Consider the following 23,422-nt stretch of genomic DNA (forward strand, 5'->3'; position numbering starts at 1 on the left):
TCCAGAGGATTGACTCAACTAAAGGGCGTAGTCCAGGAACTCACAAAGCAACCCTCGAGGACCATCATGGAGAAGTAGTGACTGGAGACTGTGGACAGGTCTTATGTGACATTGGTGGAATCAGAAATAAGGGAGGGGTGGATACAAGTGCAAAAAGGTTCAGATTTATTAGGGATATATATATATATATATATATATATACACAGTATATACAGTATATAGTTTCTAAACAAAGTAACAGACAACTCCAGGAACAGATAATACCAGACATAACAGCCTGGGAAGGACAAGACCTGACAATGAACACAAGAAACACTGAGAGGTAACAAGCTGACAAAACACACCTGGGAACAAATCAAACACTAATCATCAGGGGAAAAACTACTCAGGACTACAACAATGAAACAGGAATGTAAAATATACATATTTATAATTTAATATTATGATGATGATGATTATTATTAATTGGTAATTTCTATTACTGTTATTACTCTTTAGATTTTTGATGAATATATATAACAGTATGCCTGAGTGTGTGTGTGTGTGTGTGTGTGTGTGTGTGTGTGTGTGTGTGTGTGTGTGTGTGTGTGTGTGTGTTCACCCAAAAATGAGAATACAAATTTGTGTCAATTTGACATGGGTATTACACTGGTATTACGACGTAAACATGAAATATGAGGACATTTCATGAGTCCTCATATTTAAAATAGCTTTAAAAACATACTAAACAATGTTTTATTAAAAATGTAAAAATGCAGAATGTTTTCTGTGATGGATAGGTTTAGGGGTAGGGGTAGTGTAGGCGGATAGAATGTACAGTTTGTACAGTATAAAAACCATTACGCCTATGGAATTGTCCTCACTTTGATAGCAAAATAAACCTGTGTGTGTGTGTGTGTGTGTGTGTGTGTGTGTGTGTGTGTGTGTGTGTGTGTGTGCAAGCATTCTTTGGTGATTAACACATCGACAGTCCCAAACTGGGGCTGCAGAGAGACTGTACAGATAATAGAGATGATAGACGCCTGAAGAGGGACAGAAATGCCCCTGGAATTTGCCAATCTCATGTTCTAATGTGTCCGACGAAACATTATTAAAAGCATTCCAGACTATTGTGACACGACACAGCAATAATAATAATAAAAAAGATCTCTTTTACATGTGAATGGTACAATAAACTGTGGAGGCTGCAGGGTTGTGTGCCATTCCAAAATAAATTGACAATTACTTAAATTCTAGTTCAATTCCTGAATTTGAAATAAATGTGAATTGAGGTAGCAAACAGTACACAGAACTGAAATTTGAATTTAATTGGAAGGAAACAGAATTAAAATGAACTGAAATTCACAATTTTTTTCTTAAGAAAAAACAACTTCCTGTAGGATGTGACCAATTCGATTCAAATTCACACTCATGAATTGAAATAGAGCCAGTTCTTCAAATCTGAATGTCGTACAACCCCACAAAGCTTTTTTATTTATTTATTTGCAAATACATGTTAAAAGTTTAAAAGTTGCTTCCTAATATCACAGATGACAGCATTAGTCACCTGAAGAAGATTCACAATTTTATACACACTACAGGTGTGGTCTTTCTAATGAAACAAGATGAAAAATTTAAAGGATGGAGTGAAGATGGGGTCAGAGGAACATGGTTCTGTAGGGTTTGAGGTCCCCTAACAATCTTGTGGTTGTCCCCCACCCATATGGGGGTCACGACATAAGCTGGGGTCACATTTAACCCCCTTGCCACACACACTCATGTACAGCTTCACCTCTGTGACAGACAGATGATTAGTTCTCCAGGCTGGCTGTGGGAAAGCGGAGTCCTGTTTCCATGATGCAATAGCTGACTTTTACAGTGACTTTTACAGTTGCAGTGAGACTGATGCACCATGGGATATATGGAGGACTGGGGATGCCAACAAACTAATGTCACACCAAATACCAACCAAAACCACCAGGTAAGATTTATCATGTCAGATCTCTGTGTATTTCAATCTAACATTCCAGTCTCTTTAACGAGAGAGATTTTTAAAAAATTACATCATGACATTCCAAGTATTATTAATACTGGACTATGAAGGAGTATTTTAAGATAGTGGTTTTCAAATGCTTTGTTGCCATGGACACCCAAATATGACTAGGGATCCCCTTCCTAAAATATTAAGGCAGCCTTTACATTTTCAACCCATTTAAACTGTGAGAAACGAAACTGTTCTAATAAAGTACATGTAAAATGTTGTGTGGCAAATATTCACTGTCTATTGAGTTGACATTTAAAAAAAAGAGTTGTGTTAAAGGATTAGCTCACTTTAAAATGACAATTACCCCAAGATATACTCACCCTCAAGCTATCCTAGGTGTATATGACTTTCTCCTCCTGACACCGTGTCTACACCGGACGCGAGCGGCGCGACGCGACGCGTCAAAAGACAATAGAACCCATTATAATCCGTGATATTGTCAACACTGGATGCGGACAAATTCCAGACAGTAAACGGATTCCCCATTTTATTTCTGACGTAGTCCAAGTGCTTTCCAATGGTCGTCTTCTCGCGTTCAGTGTAGACAGCTTTTCAGCGCGACGCGATAAAAGCCGCGTCTGGTGTAGACACGGCATCGACCAATTTTCTGTGGGTAGCTATTATGTGATTGCCTGAAAGAATTAGCCTCTTTCTGATGAACACAATCGGAGTTATATTAATAAATATCCTGACACGTCCAAGCTTTATAATGGCAGTGAACAGGGGCAACGAGTTTGAAGCTTAAAGGATTAGTTCACCCAAAAATGAAAATTCTGTCATGAATTACTCACCCTCATGTCGTTCCACACCTGTAAGACCTTCGTTAATCTTCGGAATGCAAATTGAGATATTTTTGTTTAAATCCGATGGCTCCGTGAGGCCTACATAGGGAGCAATGACATTTCCTCTCTCAAGATCCATTAATGTACTAAAAACATGTTTAAATCAGTTCATGTGAGTACAGTGGTTCAATATTAATATTATAAAGCGATGAGAATATTTTTGGTGCGCCAAAAATAATGAATTATTTAGTGATGGCCGATTTCAAAACACTGCTTCAGGAAGCTTCGGAGCATAATGAATCAGCGTGTCGAATCCGCAGTTCGGAGCGCCAAAGTCACGTGATTTCAGCAGTTTGGCAGTTTGACACTCTGATTCATTATGCTCCGAATCTTCCTGAAGTAGTGTTTTGAAATCGGCAATCACTAAATAAGTCGTTATTTTGGTTTTTTTGGTGCACCAAAAATATTCTCGTCGCTTTATAATATTAATATTGAACCACTGTACTCACATGAACTGTTTTAAATATGTTTTAGTACCTTTATGGATCTTGAGAGAGGAAATGTCATTGCTCCCTATGTAGGCCTCACGGAGCCATCGGATTTAAACAAAAATAATAAATAATTTGTGTTCCGAAGATCAACGAAGGTCTTACGGGTGTAAAACGGCACGAGGGTGAGTAATTAATGACAGAATTTTCATTTTTGGGTGAACTAACCCTTTAAAAAGTGCCTCCATCCACATCCATCCATCATGTACTCCACACGGCTCCAGGAGGTTTAATATCAACCTTCTGAAGCGAAGCAATGCGTTTGTGTAAGAAAAATATCCATATTTAACAAGTTATAAAGTAAAATATCTAGCTTCCGCCAAACCGCTTTCTGTAATTAACTTACAAAAAAAACGTAACTGACGTCGCATTTTGAACTGCGAGAGGTGTTACACTTTCTTCGTAATACGGAAGGCCCCCGTTCACTGACATTATGAAGCTAGGACGCATCAGGATGTTTATTAATACAACTTTGATTGTGTTCATCAGAAAGAAGAAGAGAGCAAAAACAGTAATAATGTCACAATATAATATTTATTATTAAATAAATTATTACTACATGATTTCATTATTGTATTATTTCATTATTGTATTATATTATTATATTTATTTTCTTAAATATTTACTATTTACTACTACTAATAGCCTATTTATTATTTTTCTAATTATTGTTGTTATTAATAATAATTATTTATTTACTTGAGAAGTGGGTCTATAGACCCCATGTTGACAACCCTTGTTTTAAGGGACCAAACGGTGGATTTGAGGACAGTAAGGTTGAGGCAGTGAGGGTGAGGTTAAGGCTGAAGAGACAGAGGCTGCAGCAGGCTAAACCTCAACATGGTAAAATAATTAGGCCTGGCTTTGATGGGGACTAAACAAACATTACCGCTCTCAACACTGCCCTTTTCCCCCCTCTCCTCCTCTCCGCGATGAGTTCCCTCTGAAACGCTAGCCAGCCGACTCCCTTTCTGCTTTCTCGCTTTGTTTTGCATGTGAGTACACACACACACACACACACACACAAATACATGTTCTTTCTCCCTCTCTTGTTCTTTTTCTCTGTAGAGTCTCTGGAGATGTGTTGCAGTTTTTCTGGAGAAGCAGGTGAGTCAGAAGGCATATTTTGCAGCTTCTCTGACCTGTGTTTCAAATTTGGAATTGGCATTTGAGATATAAAGTCTGCAATGTATTGCCAACAAAATAAAATCTTGACGTTTTAAAATAAACAGGTGGTTTATAAACCTTTATTGTTTCTGATTTCTCAAAATTTGAGCAGTTGAAGCTCAATAAGTGATCTAATGAGGTACCTCAGGTCCTCCAGCAAAGGTTTGTGAATGTTGCATTGCAAATGTGCTGCAGTGATCTTCTAGTCTTTAGTTTCTGGTCCACTGGAACACAAGCCTACAGAGATCCGTAGAGCTCTGATTCAAGTTTCCTATCAATCACCATATGTCTCTTAACACTAGAAGAATTCTGACCGAAAAAAAGGTATTTTAAAGTCCAAGTATTAGGGTCAAAAGCGAGCCATTTCATCTTTGGCTTTCCGTCTTTTTCTTTCTTTCTTTCTTTCTTTTTTTTTTTTTTTTTTTTTTTTGGGGGGGGGGGGGGGGGGGGGGGGGGGGGGGGATGAAAGATGATATAGCAGGTAGTGACAGGGTAGCAGTGACCCTCTCCAGAGCGAATTCCGTAGTGGGAGGTAACACCCCCATGTAGCTCCTAGGAAGATTTCAGCCATCTCTCCCCCTCATTTTGGATGGACGACAGTTTAGTGAGTCCAGGACCTTGTACATTTATATTCAGACCTTCCCAGGTTTTAAGCAAATGGGATTTCCACCACCATACTGTACTAAAGAAGCTCTTTCTGGAGGGGTTTTCGAAGAAGTTCAAAGCTCGGAAACATAATCGCACTAGAGGGTCTGATCGATGATGCACCTGGGACAAAAATGTTTAGGATTTAAAAAATCATTTCTATCTCATCTTTCAGAGGCCTAAAGCTGTTTTAGGAGCAAAGAGAGAGAGAGAGAATGAAAAAAGCTGGAAAAGCACAGATGGGAGGAGATGAAGAGCAGAAAGTCAAAGAGAGAGGACAAGTGAAATAAGACAGAGAGGGAGAGAAAAGGGGAATGTGAAGAGAGAAATGGAGAGGAGAGAGCTAGAAAAAGAGCGAGTTAAAGAACGGGAAAGAGGCAGAAAAGGAGAGTCCCTGAGGTCCACTGAATTTCCTCTCTTTCTTCTCGTCCCTTTTTCAAGCCTCTTTCCCTCCCAGGTCTACACAGCTGTTTGGACACCAGGGGCCACTTTTCTGCACCCAGATGAAAAAGAGAAAGACTCAAAGCAAACTTGCAGGTAGGCCTGCAAAAGCAATCGCTTTCTCCAGCCCAGAACAGAAAAACAGAAGAAAGGGGGAGCAAAAGGCACAAAAGTGTGTGTTTGCTTTAGTGTGTGAGTGTGCTAGGTGCGTGCATAAGGGAGACCACATGCACGCCCAATACCAGGAATGATATCTGCTTTTATTGACTTTGTTAAACCATTCTCAATGCTACTTCCTATGTGTTTACAAGACAGTAAATCAGATCTCATTCAGAGGAATGGAGCTCCCATGTCAATGGAAAAATCCCTTTGGCGGAGAGGAGAGTAAAAGCAGAGGCCAGGAGCATCCTCAACCTGAACTATTCACTACCTTGGCCTGACTAAAAGATGCTGGCAACACTTTCCAATAAGATTCAGTTTGTTAACATTATTGCATTAGGTGTTAGTCATGAACTAACAATGAACAACAGTGTATTAAGTAAGGCATATATTAAGATGATTATCGTCTGACTGTACATTATCTAGTTTATCACACAGCCAATCATCAAATAAAATGAATGATATAATTAATTCCTGAATAATACCTGTTTTAAGCTTCAGTTAAAAAAGAAGAAATATTACAGTACAAACTTTTTAGCCTTCAACAAGACCAATGCTGTCACAATTTTACATTAATATTAATAGCCAACTGAAGCAATGTCATTTTCAATAGAATCTTTAAATGAGATGCGAGATAATGCCTGTCGCATTTGTATAACCAAGAGATATGAGAGATATAAAAGTAACACACGTATCAGTACCCAGAGCAATGTGATATACAATATTGCCATGGACAACTGTGACTGCTAGGTGGTGCGACTGACCAATCAGGATTGAGTTTCCATAGAGCCGTAATCTGCTTGTTAAAGGGTTAGTTCACCCAAAAATGAAAATTCTGTCATCATTTACTCACCTTCATGTTGTTCCAAACCCTTAAGACTTTCGTTCATCTTTGAAACACAAATGAAGATCTTTTTGAACAGATTGAATTTAGGCTTTTATTCACACACAATATAAACACTGTTCAGCGAACATAAACAGAAGCTCAACTGAACCTCCTTGACATGCGAGAACAAACCTCATTGGTTTGTGCGGAAGCATAAACATGCTACGTACCTGGTTGTGGCTTTCTAGCTCCTGAGTTTTACTGTTGGATTTATTAAAAGACTGTTAATTTCATACTCATTTGTCTTTGTGCGTTCATTACAACCAGCGTTTGTGACAGAACATGAAACAATAGAGTAATTTTTGCTTCATTTTCTTTTCTCCCCTTTTGTTTTTGTGAAATGGACCTGCCCGCTGTCCACTTACTCTGCTTGGAGCAGGGGAGCAGTCCACTGTAAGAACATACCTTGGACTTCATCGAACTGGCTTGCCTGACTCGCTATTCGGACCACTCACTCTGTGTCTTTTTCTACACCAGCCTTAGTGAGCTGTCCAAGGCTCGTCTTCGAGTGGACAGTCCTAAGGAAGATTGGAACTGTGGGTCCCCATACACCATCTTCCCTGCTGAAGAGGCCGTCACCAGCCCCACTCCAGATCCAGAGCCCAGCCAGCTATCATCCCGCTGCACAGAGCCAATGCCAGGGCCCACCATAGATGGAGGGCTTGAGCCTGCAGCGATGCACAAGCCAGAGTCTGAAAGGAGGACCAAGCCAACCATCGCCCCTGAGTCTGAGCCTCACGAAACGTCTAACCAGGTGCATAAGCCGGCTACATTGTCCATTCCAGTAGGGTTGCTTGTGGAGTTCGAGGGCATGGAGGGAAGCCTTGCCCACACCCCAACCACTGTGGATGTGTTGTGCCTGGCCTCTGGGAATTATTTTAAAGGGGTGGTTCACTGTTTTTTTTTCTAGGCTTGATTGTGTTTATGGGGCGCAGTTTAACATGTCTTAATGCTTCATTTAAAAAAAAAAAAAACGCCGTATTTTTTATATATTTGACCTTTATTCTACACCGCTGTTTCCCTTCTCCTAAAAACGCTCTGTTGAGTTCCTGGTTCTATGAAGCTCCTCCCTCAGAAATAATGGACGTTTATGAATGTTAAGTATTTTTGTTTGTATTTGTGACAACGTGTTTAGATATGCTGTCACTTGTAAATGTTTCTGCTGCCCCATAGTGTTCTGATTAAAGCTTTACTGTAACTGAATACATGACTGGGTAGTAGCATTTTTGTAAAGGTATTGTTTAATTTATAGCATGAACGAGCATGTGGGTAAACACAACGTAGCCGTAAATGCCGTAATGAAACAATGCTGTACACTGATAACAGAAACGCCAACAAACACCAACAGAAGTTCGCTGGTGTGATTACATAGAAGTTTGTTGGTGTTTGTAGCCGTTTGTTGGAGAAAATATGAAATAGAATTTAGCTAACTGGCTAGCGAAGCCAAACCGCGTTGGTCTTTGTTTACGTCCCAGAAACGATATAACTTTATAAAAAAATAAAACATACTTACAGGTTGGGGCCCATAAACAGCAGCTTCTGCTTTTAAAGTGGGAACTGCTCCATCTTTCAGTAATAGCCTTTGTGCAAATCCAGCATTGAACTCGTGTAGATTCTGGAAGCTGTCTTCCGTAAAATGTGCAGCACAGACAGCTAAATTAGCATTATAATTGTCAGGAACAGAATTAAACATAAATTTTAAACATTGTTCCCGAAGTCCAGTGTACCTAGGAAGAAGACTTTTATGCACGCGACATGGCCTCGCCCACTTTTTTGCGTGTTCCCGGGGGCACTGTTTATGTTAATTGCAGGGTTTATGATGTCATCAACCCGGAAATAAGCTCGTTGTAGTCCAAACCGGTTGTTTTTGTAGGCCATAACTTTAAAAGACAATATCTCCGTTTGCAATGAACTTTCAGCGCTGTAACTTTGCAGATACTGTTTATGCTCAAGCAGCAACATTACACACTAACTAAAGTTGAATAAGTGAAATCGAAATGAACCACCCCTTTAAAATGGAAGAGGAAGTTTTCCTGGTTCTCGCATCCCCATTACTCTCGTCCAGTTCGAAGTCTCCTGTGTCCCTGCTGGTTCCGCCCAGAACAAAGTCTCCTGTGCCCCCACTGGTGCCCCCCAGCTCAAGTCTCTTGTGTCACCAGAGTTCCCGCCCCAGCCTCCCTCTCCCGCCTCCTCTTCCAAAAGCAGCCAGCTCCTCAGCCCTGCATCCACTGGTTCACTTCAGCCGCTCGGCTGCTCCTCTGACACCGCTCCACCTCCAGCCTCCAGGACCATCAGTGTCGCCCGGTCCCATCTGCTCTCTGTCTGCGCCCAGGGCTCCTTTTCCATCGGTTTCATATCTGTCAGTCTTCCCCTGGGTGTTGTCAGTCAAGTCTCCACCATGACTCCTGCCTCCATCGACTCCGCTGTGGGCCATCGTCCTGGCTACACTCTGGGTCCCCGCCTGGCTACTCCTGCTCCTGGCTCCTCCCACCGTCATCGCCGTCCTGATCTCTCCCTCTGTTAATGTCAGGGTTATGCTCTGTTATGTTCTGTTTTAGTTTTGTTTTCTCTCTGTTCCTCTGTTCCCATTTGCCTGCTCATATGAGTTCCTTTAGTTACTAATTACATTCACCTGTCTGTCATTTGTTCCCTCATTATTTCCCTTTGTATTTAAATCCTTAGTTTCCTCTGTTCTTTGTTCCGTGTCGTCAGTGTTGTACCTAGTTGTGGATTTCTAGCTACTGAGTGTTCCTATTGGATCTATTAAAAGACTGTTTTGTACTCATTTGTCTTCGTGCATATCTTGCAACCAGTGTTTGTGACATGCTTTACAGCAGAATTGAATTCTGTTTGCATCAATAAATCAATATTTTCCTGTTTATCATATATGTATTGTATAAAGCGCTATATAAATAAAGCTTAAATGTGTGATATGATTATGTATGTCTTATTTAGTTTTTCTAGATGTATATTACATTGTTTTTTTTCTTGTTTTTTCTTTAATTCCACATATTTAATTCTTTCTCTCTATTCTATTGTGCTATATATGTAAGTACCTAGTGCTTACCTAGTATATGTAAGTACCTAGTGCTCCTGGAAACCATATCAAAGTCCCTTGTCTGCTTGTGCACACTTGGCGAATAAAGTCTAAATCCGATTCTGAATAAAGAGTTCTCATAAATGACTGCTGAGATAGTATTCTTTAGTGAAACAAGTAGAGGCTTGGATCCTGGAAACAGTATTCCTTACATCATGACTTAACAAAGTGGATAACTAATGTTAAAATTGGCATGAAACAGGATTTCTGATCGTCTTTTCTTCTCTATTGTGACATATCTCTGAGTGGAATGGCTTCTTGAATGAGAAAAAATGTAGGGCGGGACCTGATTTGTCCATCAGGAATTGATTGGATTGTTGTCGATTGCTAATTGCTGCGATCTGATGTGAGTGACAGGTTGCTGGATTAGAGAGATTATTGTCCCAAATTGCGGGGGGGAGATGAACTTTTTTTTATTATAATTTTGCAAACACAAATTGTGACACTACATGTGATAAATAAAAAATAAACAGAACAAACAAACATACTAACAGCCAACATAAGTTAATGTGTGTGTGTGTGTGTGTGTGTGTGTGTGTGTGAATGTAAGGGAGAGATGAACTTAAGGTTTTTGATTAAAGATGATGAGAGCACATGACTTTTATATATATATATATAAAATGTCGGTTTTGATTTCATGGTGACTTTAACAAATTGTACCTCATTGTAAAGTGTTATTGAGATCCCTAATCTGCACTGCCCTTGCAAAGAAAATTAAGCAAATAAGAAATAAGAATGTGACCACTAAATCTAGTACTCACAGTCTAGTTGCAATTATGGGATGTCAATAGTACCTTTGTAACCAGTAATAAGTTGGTTTGCTCTTAGCACCAAACACAAGTTTGAATCGCTTATTCATTCTCAGTGAACAGCTCCCTTAGATTTTCTTGTGCTAAAAGCATTAACACATGTCTGCTATCCAGGCAGCTACAGTACAATCATGGCTGAATTCAGTGTGTTTAGAACCGTCTCTGACAGCATGTATCATCCAAAAGCATATATTGTGGTTAGTGTTACTAGATGACACCTGTGATCTACTTCCAACTTTGTTTCCACATTCAAGGCACATTCCGTTTTATTTTCCTCTATAGTGTCTACCTTTCCACCACTCTCTCTCGTTCTCTGTCTCACAGTGGTGTGTATTTTTATGCTTGGCATCAAGTGGAGTGAATAATACTTTACTTAATGGAGTGGGCTCATATTAGCTGCTTCAGACATTTACTCATTCTCCTCTTCCTCTAAGAATAACCAGAGATTCTTGTGCCAGGGTTCTTGTTTCACTCTGTCTCTATATTTTATTTTCCTGCTGCTATTTAGAAGGACAGGGACAATGTTTGGAAGAGCATCAACCACTCAATGACAAGATGGCAGATGGCAGACCTGGACCAGACCTGGTTAAGCAAGAGTATAATGGGGGGGAATGTTTGAATTAAAACATGGCTGTGATATTAAAATGTACCCTCGGGTTCCCACAAACTTGACAAAAGCGTGACTCTTGGTTAACCACTGCTGAATTATTTTGGCTGTTTGACCACAAAGAGTTAGAGTGAGGGAGAACAAGAAAGAAAACAAGCTCCTCACCCTGAGCATATTGTTGTAGAGAGCATTTAAAAGCGGAGAAAAAAACAGGGTCAAATAAAGGAGACGCTGTTCTGTACATATACAAATTATAGATCCCCAATTTCCCATTTTAACGAGTTATGCTTTTATGTGCAATGAACGTTACTAAGAAGAAAATGAACATATATTACTGTATTAAGGTCTCAAAAGCCAAGAAAAACACAGAGAATGTTATAACAATTGACACTGCATATTGTCAGGGTTTAGCATAGAAACTTGAATGAGAGAGAACAGTAATTTACTGCAGCAATGGTAAGTTTATTGAACCAACAGCAGGATTTAAACAAGGCAGGTGTATAATGACTTGGATGACCAAAATGAATGATAATTTGAATCTTATCTGTTGCAGACGGAGAGTGACTAGACTAGGGCTCCAAAGGAACTTTTTAGGCCGGTAGCTCTTACTTCAGTAGTGTTTTGAGAAATTAGTTGAGGGAGAAATTCTATAGCAATCCAAAGATAGTTTTGATCCTTTGCAGCTTGCATTTAGAGAGGGCAGGAGTGTCGAGGATGCAAACCTTACTCTGTTAAATTGCTTGTTCAGACACTCGGAAAAAACAAAGACCCATGCTAGATTACTATTTATTGACTTTTCTCCAGCTTTTAACACAATATGGCCTCCTTTATTTTATAGGAATGTATTTCTCTTTTTAACTTAATATTTCTTAATATTTCTTATCTTAATATGTCTGTGTGGATTGTGGATTTGTTTTTTATCAGAACATTCTCAATGTGTTGGAGTGAATTATGTTAATTTCAATATCATTCTACTGGTTCACCACAAGGTTATTGCTTATCTCTACTTTTGTTTATTATGTATACTAATGATTGCCAGAGTAGGCATGAGAAAAATCACATTATTAAGTATGCGGATGATTCAGTGATTGATTCAGTCTTCACCATGAACAGGATCTGGGGTGTGGTCCTGCAGTGGAGGATTTTGTGACAATCAATTTTCTCTTCAGTTGAATGTTAATAAAACAAAGGAAATGGTGATTGACTTTAGGAGGTCTCCACCTAGTCCTGTGATGACAACAATTAAAAGTCTGGACATTGAAATTATTGATACTCATAAATACTTGGGTGTGGTGATTGACAATAAGTTGAGATTTCAACCCAATTTCAACCAATGTTTTGGCTGTTTGTAAAAGGGTTTTACAAAGATTGCTCTTTCTGAGGAAATTAGAGTCTGTCCTATGATGATTTTGGTTTGCAAACAATTTAATGAATTCACTCTCTCATTCTATATTGTGGCATGGTATGGCATTCTAAGTTTGACTAAAAAAATAGGTTAAGTAGCCCCTCACGGATTTCACCTCAGATTCCACCACAGTTCGTGAACTTGAACGTGAATTTGATGCATTGATCATAAGCTGCTTGATTTGGAAGTGACCTGATTTAGCATTGCTTCTTGCATCTCTATTTTTGACATGAATTCGCTTAAGTTATACTAATGTGACTGCCTCAAGAACAAAGTTCAGATGAGATCTGCACTCACTGCATGAAGAAGGATATCAAGAAGGAGATCAAGCATCCACGTCACAGCTGGTTATATTCCACTCTCCATTCATCTCTGATTGTTTTCACAAAGCTAAGCTAACTTCCTTTTTATGCTTATTGCTTTAAAGCTATCAGGTTATTGGCAACATGCTTGTTGCTTAAAGCCCATTGCACACCAATCTGACGATCGGCCGTCGGGCAACGTAGGACCGTTTTAAAGCGTCGGCCGACTAAGTTTTCCCTGTGTGTTCTGCACCATTGGCTCGAGTCGGACGTCATCGTTTTTTTTTTCTTTAGGCCAATTCAACATGTAGAATCGGCAATGGGCAAGAGAGAGAACCCTGATTGGCTGTTTAGTTTAGTGAACGAGTTGAAGCGCGAGAATAATAGCAAAACAGTGAGCAAACAAGTCAAGGTGATACAGACAGAAGGCTGTTCTAATTTTACCTCATGTACCTGAGTGTTTCTGTACGAATGTTTAATATTAACATGAGCCGAGTGGAATAAAGTAAGTGATCAGCATGAATGATATTCAAAACAGTAAGCATGCGCTGCTTTGTTTACAGTTTGTGTATCTGCAGCCTGCAGTGCCGGTCTCCCTTTCTAAACTATGAATATAGATGAAAATAAATAAAAAATAGACAGCGGTCATCCCAACGGGACCTGCTACAGGAATTGGTGGATTTACTTTGCCGTTCTCCCATCAATCCAGCCACCACCACACTAGTCACCGCATTGAGCACTCTCTCCCCAATTGATTCTGCAGTTCATCTTTTCTCCCTCTCTCAAAATGGCCGCCCGATCGAGGAATATGTCAAAGAGTTCTTCGAGCTCTCATTTCATGTACCCTGGAACGATAACACCCTGAAGACTGTTTTTTTGGACTGGCCTGGATGATAGTCTTTTTTGGCAATTACCAGCAGCTGTGACTACCTGTTCCTTGAGCAAGTATATTGATTATATTTTATGGTTGAGTGGATCATCATATACTTTAGAGGAATGCTCTGCAGAGTACGATCCCGAACTGGTACCAATCTCCGACTCCATTCCAGTATTCCTTGTACTCCAAGGAATACAACACTGCCAATTACAATGGTCACAATGCTTCCAGTGAATGATCTTCCCAAGTCCATTCCAGTGTTTGAAATCCCCGAGTCCATTTCCATGTGTGAAATCTCAGAGTCAGTCCCAGTGTGTGAAATCTGAGTCCATTCCAGTGTGTAAAATCTCCAAGTCCGTTCCAGTGTGTGAAATCTCCAAGTCCATTCCAGTGTGTGAAATCTCAGAGTCCGTTCCAGCTTTTATGTCAGCCCCTGAAAATGAAGCGCTGACTATTATTGCCACAGCCACATTGTGTGTGTGGGCTGCACACACATCGGCTCCGCTCCGTCCACGGCCAAGGAAGCTGTCCCTGAATTTTCAGATCTGCCCTGGCCCCCAGACCTGTCGGATCCGCCTGGTCTACCGAGTTTCCGGTGCTGCTCTGGTCTCCTGAGCTGCTGGCACCACCCTGGTACCCTGTACTCCCGGCTCTGCCTTGGAGGCTTCATAACCTGGCTGCACTTCCCCGCTCACCTTCCTGTCAAGACTCCAGGAAGCCTCTCTCCCTCCCCGATTGGACTATTTACGGCCCAAGGACGTGCCTACCGGGAGAGGGGAGTACTGTCACAGTTAGCAGCTCTGTCCCCTCCTCCGCACTACATCTCCCATCATCCCTCCTTCTGCTCACCTGCTCACTGTCAGCAATCACCCAGTCCTGATCACCATTTAATTACTGATCACCAGCTGTCACCATCACTGTCAACACCAGGGGGCTACTCACCATTCCTCCTTTCACCATCTTCATTTTCACTCAGCTACCTGCCATATTGCTCCATTGCTTCCATTATCCTTGTGTTAATAAAGAGTTTGAATTATTTGAAACTTACCGGTCTCTCCAGTCTGTGTTTTATAACAAAAATAGCTATAAAACAGCTATGAAGCCAAATTTATGCTATATGATCAATAAGGTTGTTATGTGATCAATAAATAATTTGGTAACACCTTACAATGAGGTTTGTTCTTGGACGATATTTGATGTGCCCTATGTACTGTATATGTGTTGATCAATGTTTATGAATAGAAGTCTAAATTAAATTTGTTCATCATATAAAGCGATCGCGATCGTGTCTCTTCATAAGACTTGGATTAGGCCGCTCGATTGATGGATGCACAAAAACGACGAGAGAATATTAGAAATATTTTCATAAGTGTTATGGAGTTGAATGTAAGTCTTAGGGGTTTGAAAGAACATGAGGATGAGTAAAAAAAATGACAGAATTTTCATTTTTGGCTGAACTATTCCTTGTAGAGATACAACTTTTGATTTTAAAATTGTATTAGTAAATGTTAAATTTAAATTAAGATTAATAAATGCTGTATAAGTATTGTCCATTGTTAGTTCACATTAGCTAATGTAATTAACAAATTTTAACAAATTTGATACCTTATTGTAAAGTGTTAGTGATGAATTGAATGGAAAGTAATCATTTGTCATCTGAGAAATTTTGCCCATGTAACGACGATGGAGAATATAACAAAACAGTCTTTAATCAAAAATCCAACAAAAGAATACACAGGAGATTATAGGAGAAAGCTTAGCAAAACAACTTTATATAACCTAGATGACAATCAACACCGAACAAAGAACTGTAAGAACTGAAGGCTTAAAAACACAAGGGAGGCTGATCAACTGAAACAAGTGCATAACAATCAGTAACCAAGGAAACTAACTAGTGGCGGGATAATGAACAAAGGAAACAGGTACAAGAACTAGAACTAACAAAACAGAACATACACGCAAAGTTGAATAAAGGTAGTGAATCACACAAAATATCTTTTCATTCATACTGCAAAAGTTTCTTTTCTCATAAATAAGCATATGATTTCAATCAAATGAGCACATTCAGTACTCTTTACCTCAAAATTTGATTGCAAAAAACACACTGAAATCCAACCTGAACAAAAGTTTTAAACACACAAATTCAGTGTAATATCTGAGATAGGACCTGACTAACTAGTGCACTGAATAATTCCAGGTGGCAAAATCACTTGTGGCCGTCTCCCTCTGGAACTAATCAATCAGGTACATTCTCACCCTCTAAGCCAGCACACAGGCTGATATGAGTAATTTATGGGACAGAATTGAACCAGTACCGATAATGATATTTTCTATGCTGCTTAGCAGCTGGTTTGTCGCTCCTATGTGTGCTCAGAGGTGTGAAAACCATTCTTTTTTGGTTTTGAGTCATGCATGGGAATTATAGTCTCAGTCTCATTATGGTCATTGCAGGATATAAGCATATTAAAGGCAAGGGTAAAGCCTTTATTTGAAAGAAAAAAGCCCACTAGCAGATGAAGACATCTCAATATTCTAGTCCAATGATCTAGGGCCATTACAGCTTTGTAACAGATCACCATTGCATTTATAAATTTATTGCATACTGATGGAAGCATGACATGACCTTGAAATATTACATTATCAAAGATATAGGCTGTAAAATAAGTCTTTTAAATTCCTCCCTGAAATATCAGCTTTGTTTTGTTTTTTGGTGGATCTAATGTATCAAAGTTAACTAAGCTGTAGTACTGACAGCACATGTCTAGCCATTAGATGTTATAAACATCTGAAGTCCAGTACTCTCATGGAGCGTATATTACTTACACATGTAGTGTGTGCAAATGAAAAAAATGAAAACTGGGGTCACCACAAAGGCAGAGTGAAGCAAAGTCTTACAGGCAGCCAGGGTATAGCCTAATGTAGCTGTATATGTTCTGCAGTGGATACCAGAATCTTTGCAATTTTCCCCTTTTTCTTGTGGGAGAATTTTTTTCTCCCAAAAAAAATTCCTATTAGGGGCTGGGTTATATATTTCTTTGGTTGGTTTAGTTGGGAGGTGTACTTAAACCAGTAACGACAATGATAAATTATTTTTTATATATGCAAAATATATAATGAGTATTAAGTCTGTCATGATTTTGCAAATATATTATGAATGTAACTAACTTTTGCAAGAAAGTGCATATTTTTAATGATGAAGAGGTAATAAATGTGGGTTAGGTGCTCTTAACCTTTTTAATCACTCTTTTTCCCAGCTAAGCAAGCAAGCATGTCACTCATTGGATAATTCAATAAAATGGCACGACTTTTGTAATAAAATTTCAATTTATTTAAAATGTTTTATTCCTGGCTATTGTAAATGACAAATAATTACAATTTAACAAATTTCCATATTTTTATTACTCTGAAGCAACATTTCTGCAGGAAAAAGTTTTACTTTTTCTCATTTAATGTAACAATATACCATTTTAAATACATCAGTTATTCAAAATGGGGCTTGGGGTTTGATTTTAATGATGTATATGAGACAGAACAAACTTAATAATATAGCCTAGACCATTTAAATATCATAAAGTATGTATTAAATAATTATATGTGCATTATGATGTTTGTTTTGTACGATTACTTTTATGGAGCTTTGGCACAAACTCTTGTTTAAAATACATCAGCTCTTTTTATAGGCTAGTCTAATTCGTAAATTTTGATAACAGGAAACAATTATTTTTATTAGCCCATGTTAATTACAATAAGCTTAAGCTTTATTTAAATGTTAATGTAATTCTTATCTAAAAAGTATAATAAAATCACATTTTCAAACACTAAGTCTTTATTTGCTTATAGGATAAATATAGCCAATAAACAAGTTTAATATTTTATTGCTCATAAAATTGTTACTAAAAATTCGATTCGGGTTGTGTGAGTGTATCTTTAACTGTATAGCCCAAAATCTTCTTGTAGCTAATGGTTCAGGTTAAACGAATGTCTTTCTCATTCAGTGAAGGAGTTGATAAATGTTGAATAGTGGGATGGCGCTTCAGTGGAGGTAACGGGAGTCAAACTACACGTGAAGAGTGCGTTTGACATTGGGAGTTTGAAAGTGGAGAGCGACACAGTGAGGCTTCAGCCTCTCGTCAGGGAAACATCACAGTTTATCAACCCGAATGTGACTTCAGTCTCTTCCCGTGATATTTAGCTATACATCAGTACTGGAGATACCGTGAGGAATAATACAAAGTCTCAACATGGGCGCGCACACGCTGCCGGATCTTGTCGGTGATTTTCAATGAAAAATGTTTTATTTTTCGTATCTTCGCTGTAATTGGACATCGGTCACGAATTATGTTTGTGAGAACAGTCGCCTGTAAGGTGCTTGAACTTTAAGGAATACAAACTGCTTGACGGATTCATTTGACATGGACTCAGTGGATGAATAAATCACATATTCTGTCGATACCAGTAGGCTATATTTTGTCCTGTCACTCAGTTTATTTATTGTCATTTTTTTTGCTGAAAGTCCGATGGACCGAGCATCTTCACACAATAATATACACGCAATGAGGAATTAATGAATAACTTATTGTTTCGGATAATAATCAGACAAGGTTTGGAAATCTCACAATGAGGCTGAAATCTTCGAGGTTAGGTTACCTGTAAGTACACTTAAGATAGACATTTCATTGCTAAACTGTTAATTTTATATTTTAAAACATAATAATAGTCCACAATTAACCCTTTTTTTTGTATTTCAGATTCCTTCAATTCATGACTCTGTGTTTTTACACTCAGGTAAGTGTTCTGCATTATGTAAGTGTTTGCAAACAAGCATCTCAAACTAATAGGTATACACTTTTGGGAAAATGTAATATTGTAACATCGGTTTAACCAATTAGAAATGAGCTACATGAGCCACTTCCCCAGGAGACTGTATAAGTTATAAGTGTCTTTGTAAAATAATTTTAGGTGTTAGTGGATGTTAAAGGACAGAATCAGCATGCTTAATTTGATATATAACATCCACATAAACTTACATGTAAAAAAAAAGAAAAGAAAAAGAAAGAAAATAGAAATATCACAGGGATGATTGTAACACAACTTAAGTGTTTTCTGTTGGACCCACAGGTGTGACAACTGCTAGAATAGCAAACACACTCTTCAGTTTTTAGAGTTATTAGCATATATTTCAATATTTGTTTCCAATTGTATGTGCTGTTTTCATTTATATATTTCTTTTATGTTTAATATTTTCAAATAAAAGGTTTAAAACGAAACAAGGGTGGGGTGATCATGGGCAAAAATAAATATTTTGAACAAGAATGTTTGCACAATAAATTCATGCACAAAATTTAAACCTTTAAAACATTTTCGATTAGTGTTACACCCCAACCTGTAGTGGATTATTGCAACAGCGACACTTTTTGTGCCTGTCATTAATTTTCACAGCTTAGAAATAATTCATAGATTTATAAATTTCTTTCATTTGTAGGTAAATGGGAATAATGTAACAAAGTTTGAGTCATGTAATGCAAAACAAAACACTGAGTCGCAGACATTGAAACAATGTTACAACACTACTCCGTCTCCCCTACAAATATTTTCCAGTAAATCATCAGCACGACACACTGAAAACGATAAATATTTCAGGCACATTAATCCTGTGATGTTATATGTGTGTAGTAAATGTGTTATAACCGTGCAAACAACTCATTATTAATAGAGTCATTGGCAAATTGTCAAACATCTTGAAAAGACGTAAACCCCTAACTTTAAAGGTAATGGCTCTAACATGTGGGCAAGGCACATGGCTGACTTACAAAAGAAAATCATTATGGGAAAGGGCCCAAGAGACAGGGGTGAAAGATCAGGGTTGGTAGAAACGAACCCTCATTGGCATGTCATCTAGAGTGAGGACAGCGCACTTGCCCTGAGAATGCCAACCATCTTGTGTTCTCCACTTCATTAGGCGCATATGGAATCCTTCAAAATCATTATTTGAATCTGAGAAGCAATTTCACATTTATTGTCCTTAACAGTGCAGTCCATAATGTTTATATCATTGTTCTAATATTCACATTGAATAATCATAATACAGTTCTTCTGTTTATACACCATGAATCTTCATGTTGTTCTGTCACATTTTTATAGATGACGATGCAGTCCATCTCTGTACCCAATTTTAAGCACCATGTAACGGAGCAGAGTCGTCTATCGGACAGGATGAGTCGGAGATTAACAAGGACTTATCAGCTCTATAGCCGGACCAGCGGTAAACATGTACAAGTCCTGGGCAATAAGAGAGTCAACGCCAATGGCGAGGATGGAGATATTCATGGCAAGTCACAATCTTTGCAGATGCACTTTAATGCATTATTTTACTTTGTCAGCTTTAAACAATAGGACAGAACAGTCAGTTGAGGGTATCACCTCAGGTTACTTTAAAGAATATCCTGTAAATGTCATTGCCAAAAAGTAACCTGCATAGTTTGAAATGGATTCTATATTGTTGAGTTTGGGAATCTCAAGAGAAACCCGTTTCGTTTCTGGAAAACACATCAGTACTCATCTTACCTCTGCCGTCTTAACATTTCCTGAATAGTTCTCCATATAATAATAGTTATAGAAATGACATGCAATTTTCTAAGCTATTCTAACATCATTATTTTTCATCTTTCATGTCTTCCAAAACAAATGTTTATTGCAAATGTTCTTGTATTATGTGTGAAGCATGATCTAATGTTTCAATCACTTGTCGAGAGTTATTTGCTCCAAAATTACAAGTGTATTTTTTTTCCACTAAATGGGCGGTTGACATATAATTCATAGTATGCCTTGATACTGCAAAAAGGCAATAAAAAAGTCAATCTTGTTTTTACTTGAACTCGATGTAATTTTAAAGCTATATAGTAAGGCACCTGTTTTAAGTGAACTGCGGCACTTCTTCTCCAAACAAAACAGTGGTTAGAATCCCATCCGCTGGGAATGAATTCCTGTCACCAAAGTATTTCTGTGCGTCTAGCCATCTTTCCACTCGTGCAGTCCATCCACTTTGCCCACTTTTTTGGAGGGTCATTTTACGAGGAATTTTCATAGCTTTACAACTCAACGTATGAGTCAGTTTATGAAGAGAGGTGAGGTCAGCGTCACTGGTTTATACCCTTCTTTGTTACTCTTATACTTTTACTCTTTGTAGTCTTGGCCTAACACACACATATAGACTCAATATAAGCATTTTTTCATACTATATTCCAACCCAGACTACATTACAACAATGCAAATCATAAACTCTCCAATACACAATCAGAAGCATCACTCATTGTATATATCACCTGAAAGTGAAGTGTAAAAGTAACAAACTTTGTAACATTTCCAGCTAAACTTATTGTGGAAACCGACACGTTTGGAAGCCGGGTTCGAATCAGAGGAGCAAAAACAGGATACTACATTTGCATGAACAAGAGAGGCAAGCTTATTGGACGGGTGAGTTTAAATAATTAAGTGTGTTTATGTGTAATTATTTTGTAATGATAAATCTACAAGCTACCTTCCCTTAACTCTAACAGTAGAGCATGGCGTTATTAATGCCAAGGTCATGAGTTCGATTCCCAAGAAAAGAAAGACCTAATAAAATATGTCACTTTGGATAAAAGGGTCTGCCAAATGCGGAATGCAATGAAATCATACTTCTATGATTTTAATAAAATATAGACAACTAAATTGGCTCGAACGGCACTAATCGTATCACAGGTAAACCCATCATGCCTTGTGAACAAAACTGAACCTCATAAATCTCTCAGGCTTGAATAGCAGATTTCTGAGTTTGTCATTTCAGTCCTCCGCTGTCTGTCTCTTTTTGTTGCCAGAGGAAGGGCCGTGGCAGGGACTGCATATTCACCGAGATTGTTCTGGAAAATAACTACACGGCTTTGCAGAACGCTAAGTACAAAGGCTGGTACATGGCCTTTACACGCAAGGGCCGACCCAGGAAAGCCACGCAGACCCGGCAGCACCAGCGAGAGGCCCATTTCATGAAACGTCTTCCTCGAGGACACCTGTTAACAGAAAAGAAGCCTTTTGATTTAATCCCATATTCCCTCAACAAGAGGACTAAGCACCATCAACGCACAAGCGTGAATTGAGAAAGGGCAGTATCATATCTTATACCGGAGCTCTATCTTAATTTGAGTTTATCTAATGTATGCGCATCCATAGTTCTGGACATCATGGTGAACTGTTGCTGTGTAAAAAAAAAAAAAAAAGAAAAGAAAAGAAAAGAAAAAAAAGGAGCCTGTACAGATGAATGACTGTACTACGAACAGTTTGTTCTGGGACAATGACTGAACTGTTGACTGAACAGAGGACACCGTAAGGCTTGTAATAATGAGCAACACATCTCTGGGAATGAAACAAAACAACAGAACACATGACACTCAAACACTCTCAGAAAAATGTGCAAAAATTGTACCTTTAGGGGTACAACAGCTTGTCACTGGGGCAGTACCCTTAAATGGACAAATTTGGACCTTATTTACCCCTAAAAGTGTACATATTACTACTCTAAGGTAAGCTTACATGTTAAAGGGTTAGTTCACCCAAAAATGAAAATTCTGTCATTAATTACTCACCCTCATGTCGTTCCACACCCGTAAGACCTTCGTTCATCAAATTAAGATATTTTTGATAAAATCCGATGGCTCAGTGAGGCCTCTGTTGTCAGCAAGATAATTAACACTTTCAAATGCCCAGAAAGCTACTAAAGACATATTTAAAACAGTTCATGTGACTACAGTGGTTCAACCTTAATGTTATGAAGTGACAAGAATACTTTTTGTGCGGCAAAAAAAAAAAAAAAAAACGACTTTGCTCAAAACACTGCTTCATGAAGCTTCGGAGCTTTACGAATCTTTTGTTTCAGAATCAGTGGTTCGGACCGTGTATCAAACTGCCAAAGTCACACCCCCCAGTGGTGAACCGTTGAAATTTTGAAACACTTATGACATAACAAAGACTCGTTTACTGAAATCACGTGACTTTGGCATTTTGATACATTCTCCGCACCACTTATTTGAAACAAAAGATTCGTAAAGCTTCAAAGCTTCATGAAGCAGTGTTTTGAAATCGCCCATCACTAGATATTGTTGAATAAATTCATTATTTAGTTTTTTTTGGTGCACAAAAAGTATTCTTGTCACTTCATAACAGTAAGGTTGAGCCACTGTAGTCACATGAACTGTTTTAAATATGTCCTTAGTAGCTTTCTGGGCATCTGAAAGTGTTAATTATCTTGCTGGCAATGGAGGCCTCACTGAGCCATCGGATTTCATCAAAAATATCTTTATTTGTGTTCCGAAGATGAACAAAGGTCTTACGGGTGTGGAACGACATGAGGGTGAGTAATTCATGACAGAATTTTCATTTTTGGGTGAACTAACACTTTAAGGGCAAGCTGTTGAACCCCTAAAGGTAAAATTTTTGCCCTTTTTTTCTGACCGTGAACATGGCAGCTACCTACTGATAATCCCAAACGTATGCAGATACACACAGATTTCATGACGTGTAGTGATATTATCAAAAAACATCTTTATTGTTTGTACATGACTATATATTTTTATTGGAAGATTGTAAGATACTTAAAAAAGTGGAAATATTTATTTTAGAGCGTGTATTAAATTCATGTAAAA

General features: G+C 38.4%; 1 protein-coding gene across 1 annotated transcript; it reads left to right on the plus strand.

The window, feature by feature from the left end:
• The first annotated feature begins 17,770 nt into the window (after positions 1 to 17,770).
• fgf8b (fibroblast growth factor 8b) lies at positions 17,771 to 22,920 on the plus strand. Its single transcript, XM_051894416.1, has 5 exons — positions 17,771 to 18,397; positions 18,497 to 18,533; positions 19,890 to 20,076; positions 21,115 to 21,221; positions 21,605 to 22,920. The coding sequence occupies exons 1-5, from the start codon at positions 18,366 to 18,368 to the stop codon at positions 21,878 to 21,880; spliced, it is 639 nt and encodes a 212-aa protein (XP_051750376.1). The 5' UTR covers positions 17,771 to 18,365; the 3' UTR covers positions 21,881 to 22,920.
• The last annotated feature ends 502 nt before the right edge of the window (positions 22,921 to 23,422 follow it).

Source organism: Ctenopharyngodon idella, chromosome 1 (genome assembly GCF_019924925.1).
Source record: "Ctenopharyngodon idella isolate HZGC_01 chromosome 1, HZGC01, whole genome shotgun sequence".
Lineage (NCBI taxonomy): Eukaryota > Metazoa > Chordata > Actinopteri > Cypriniformes > Xenocyprididae > Ctenopharyngodon > Ctenopharyngodon idella.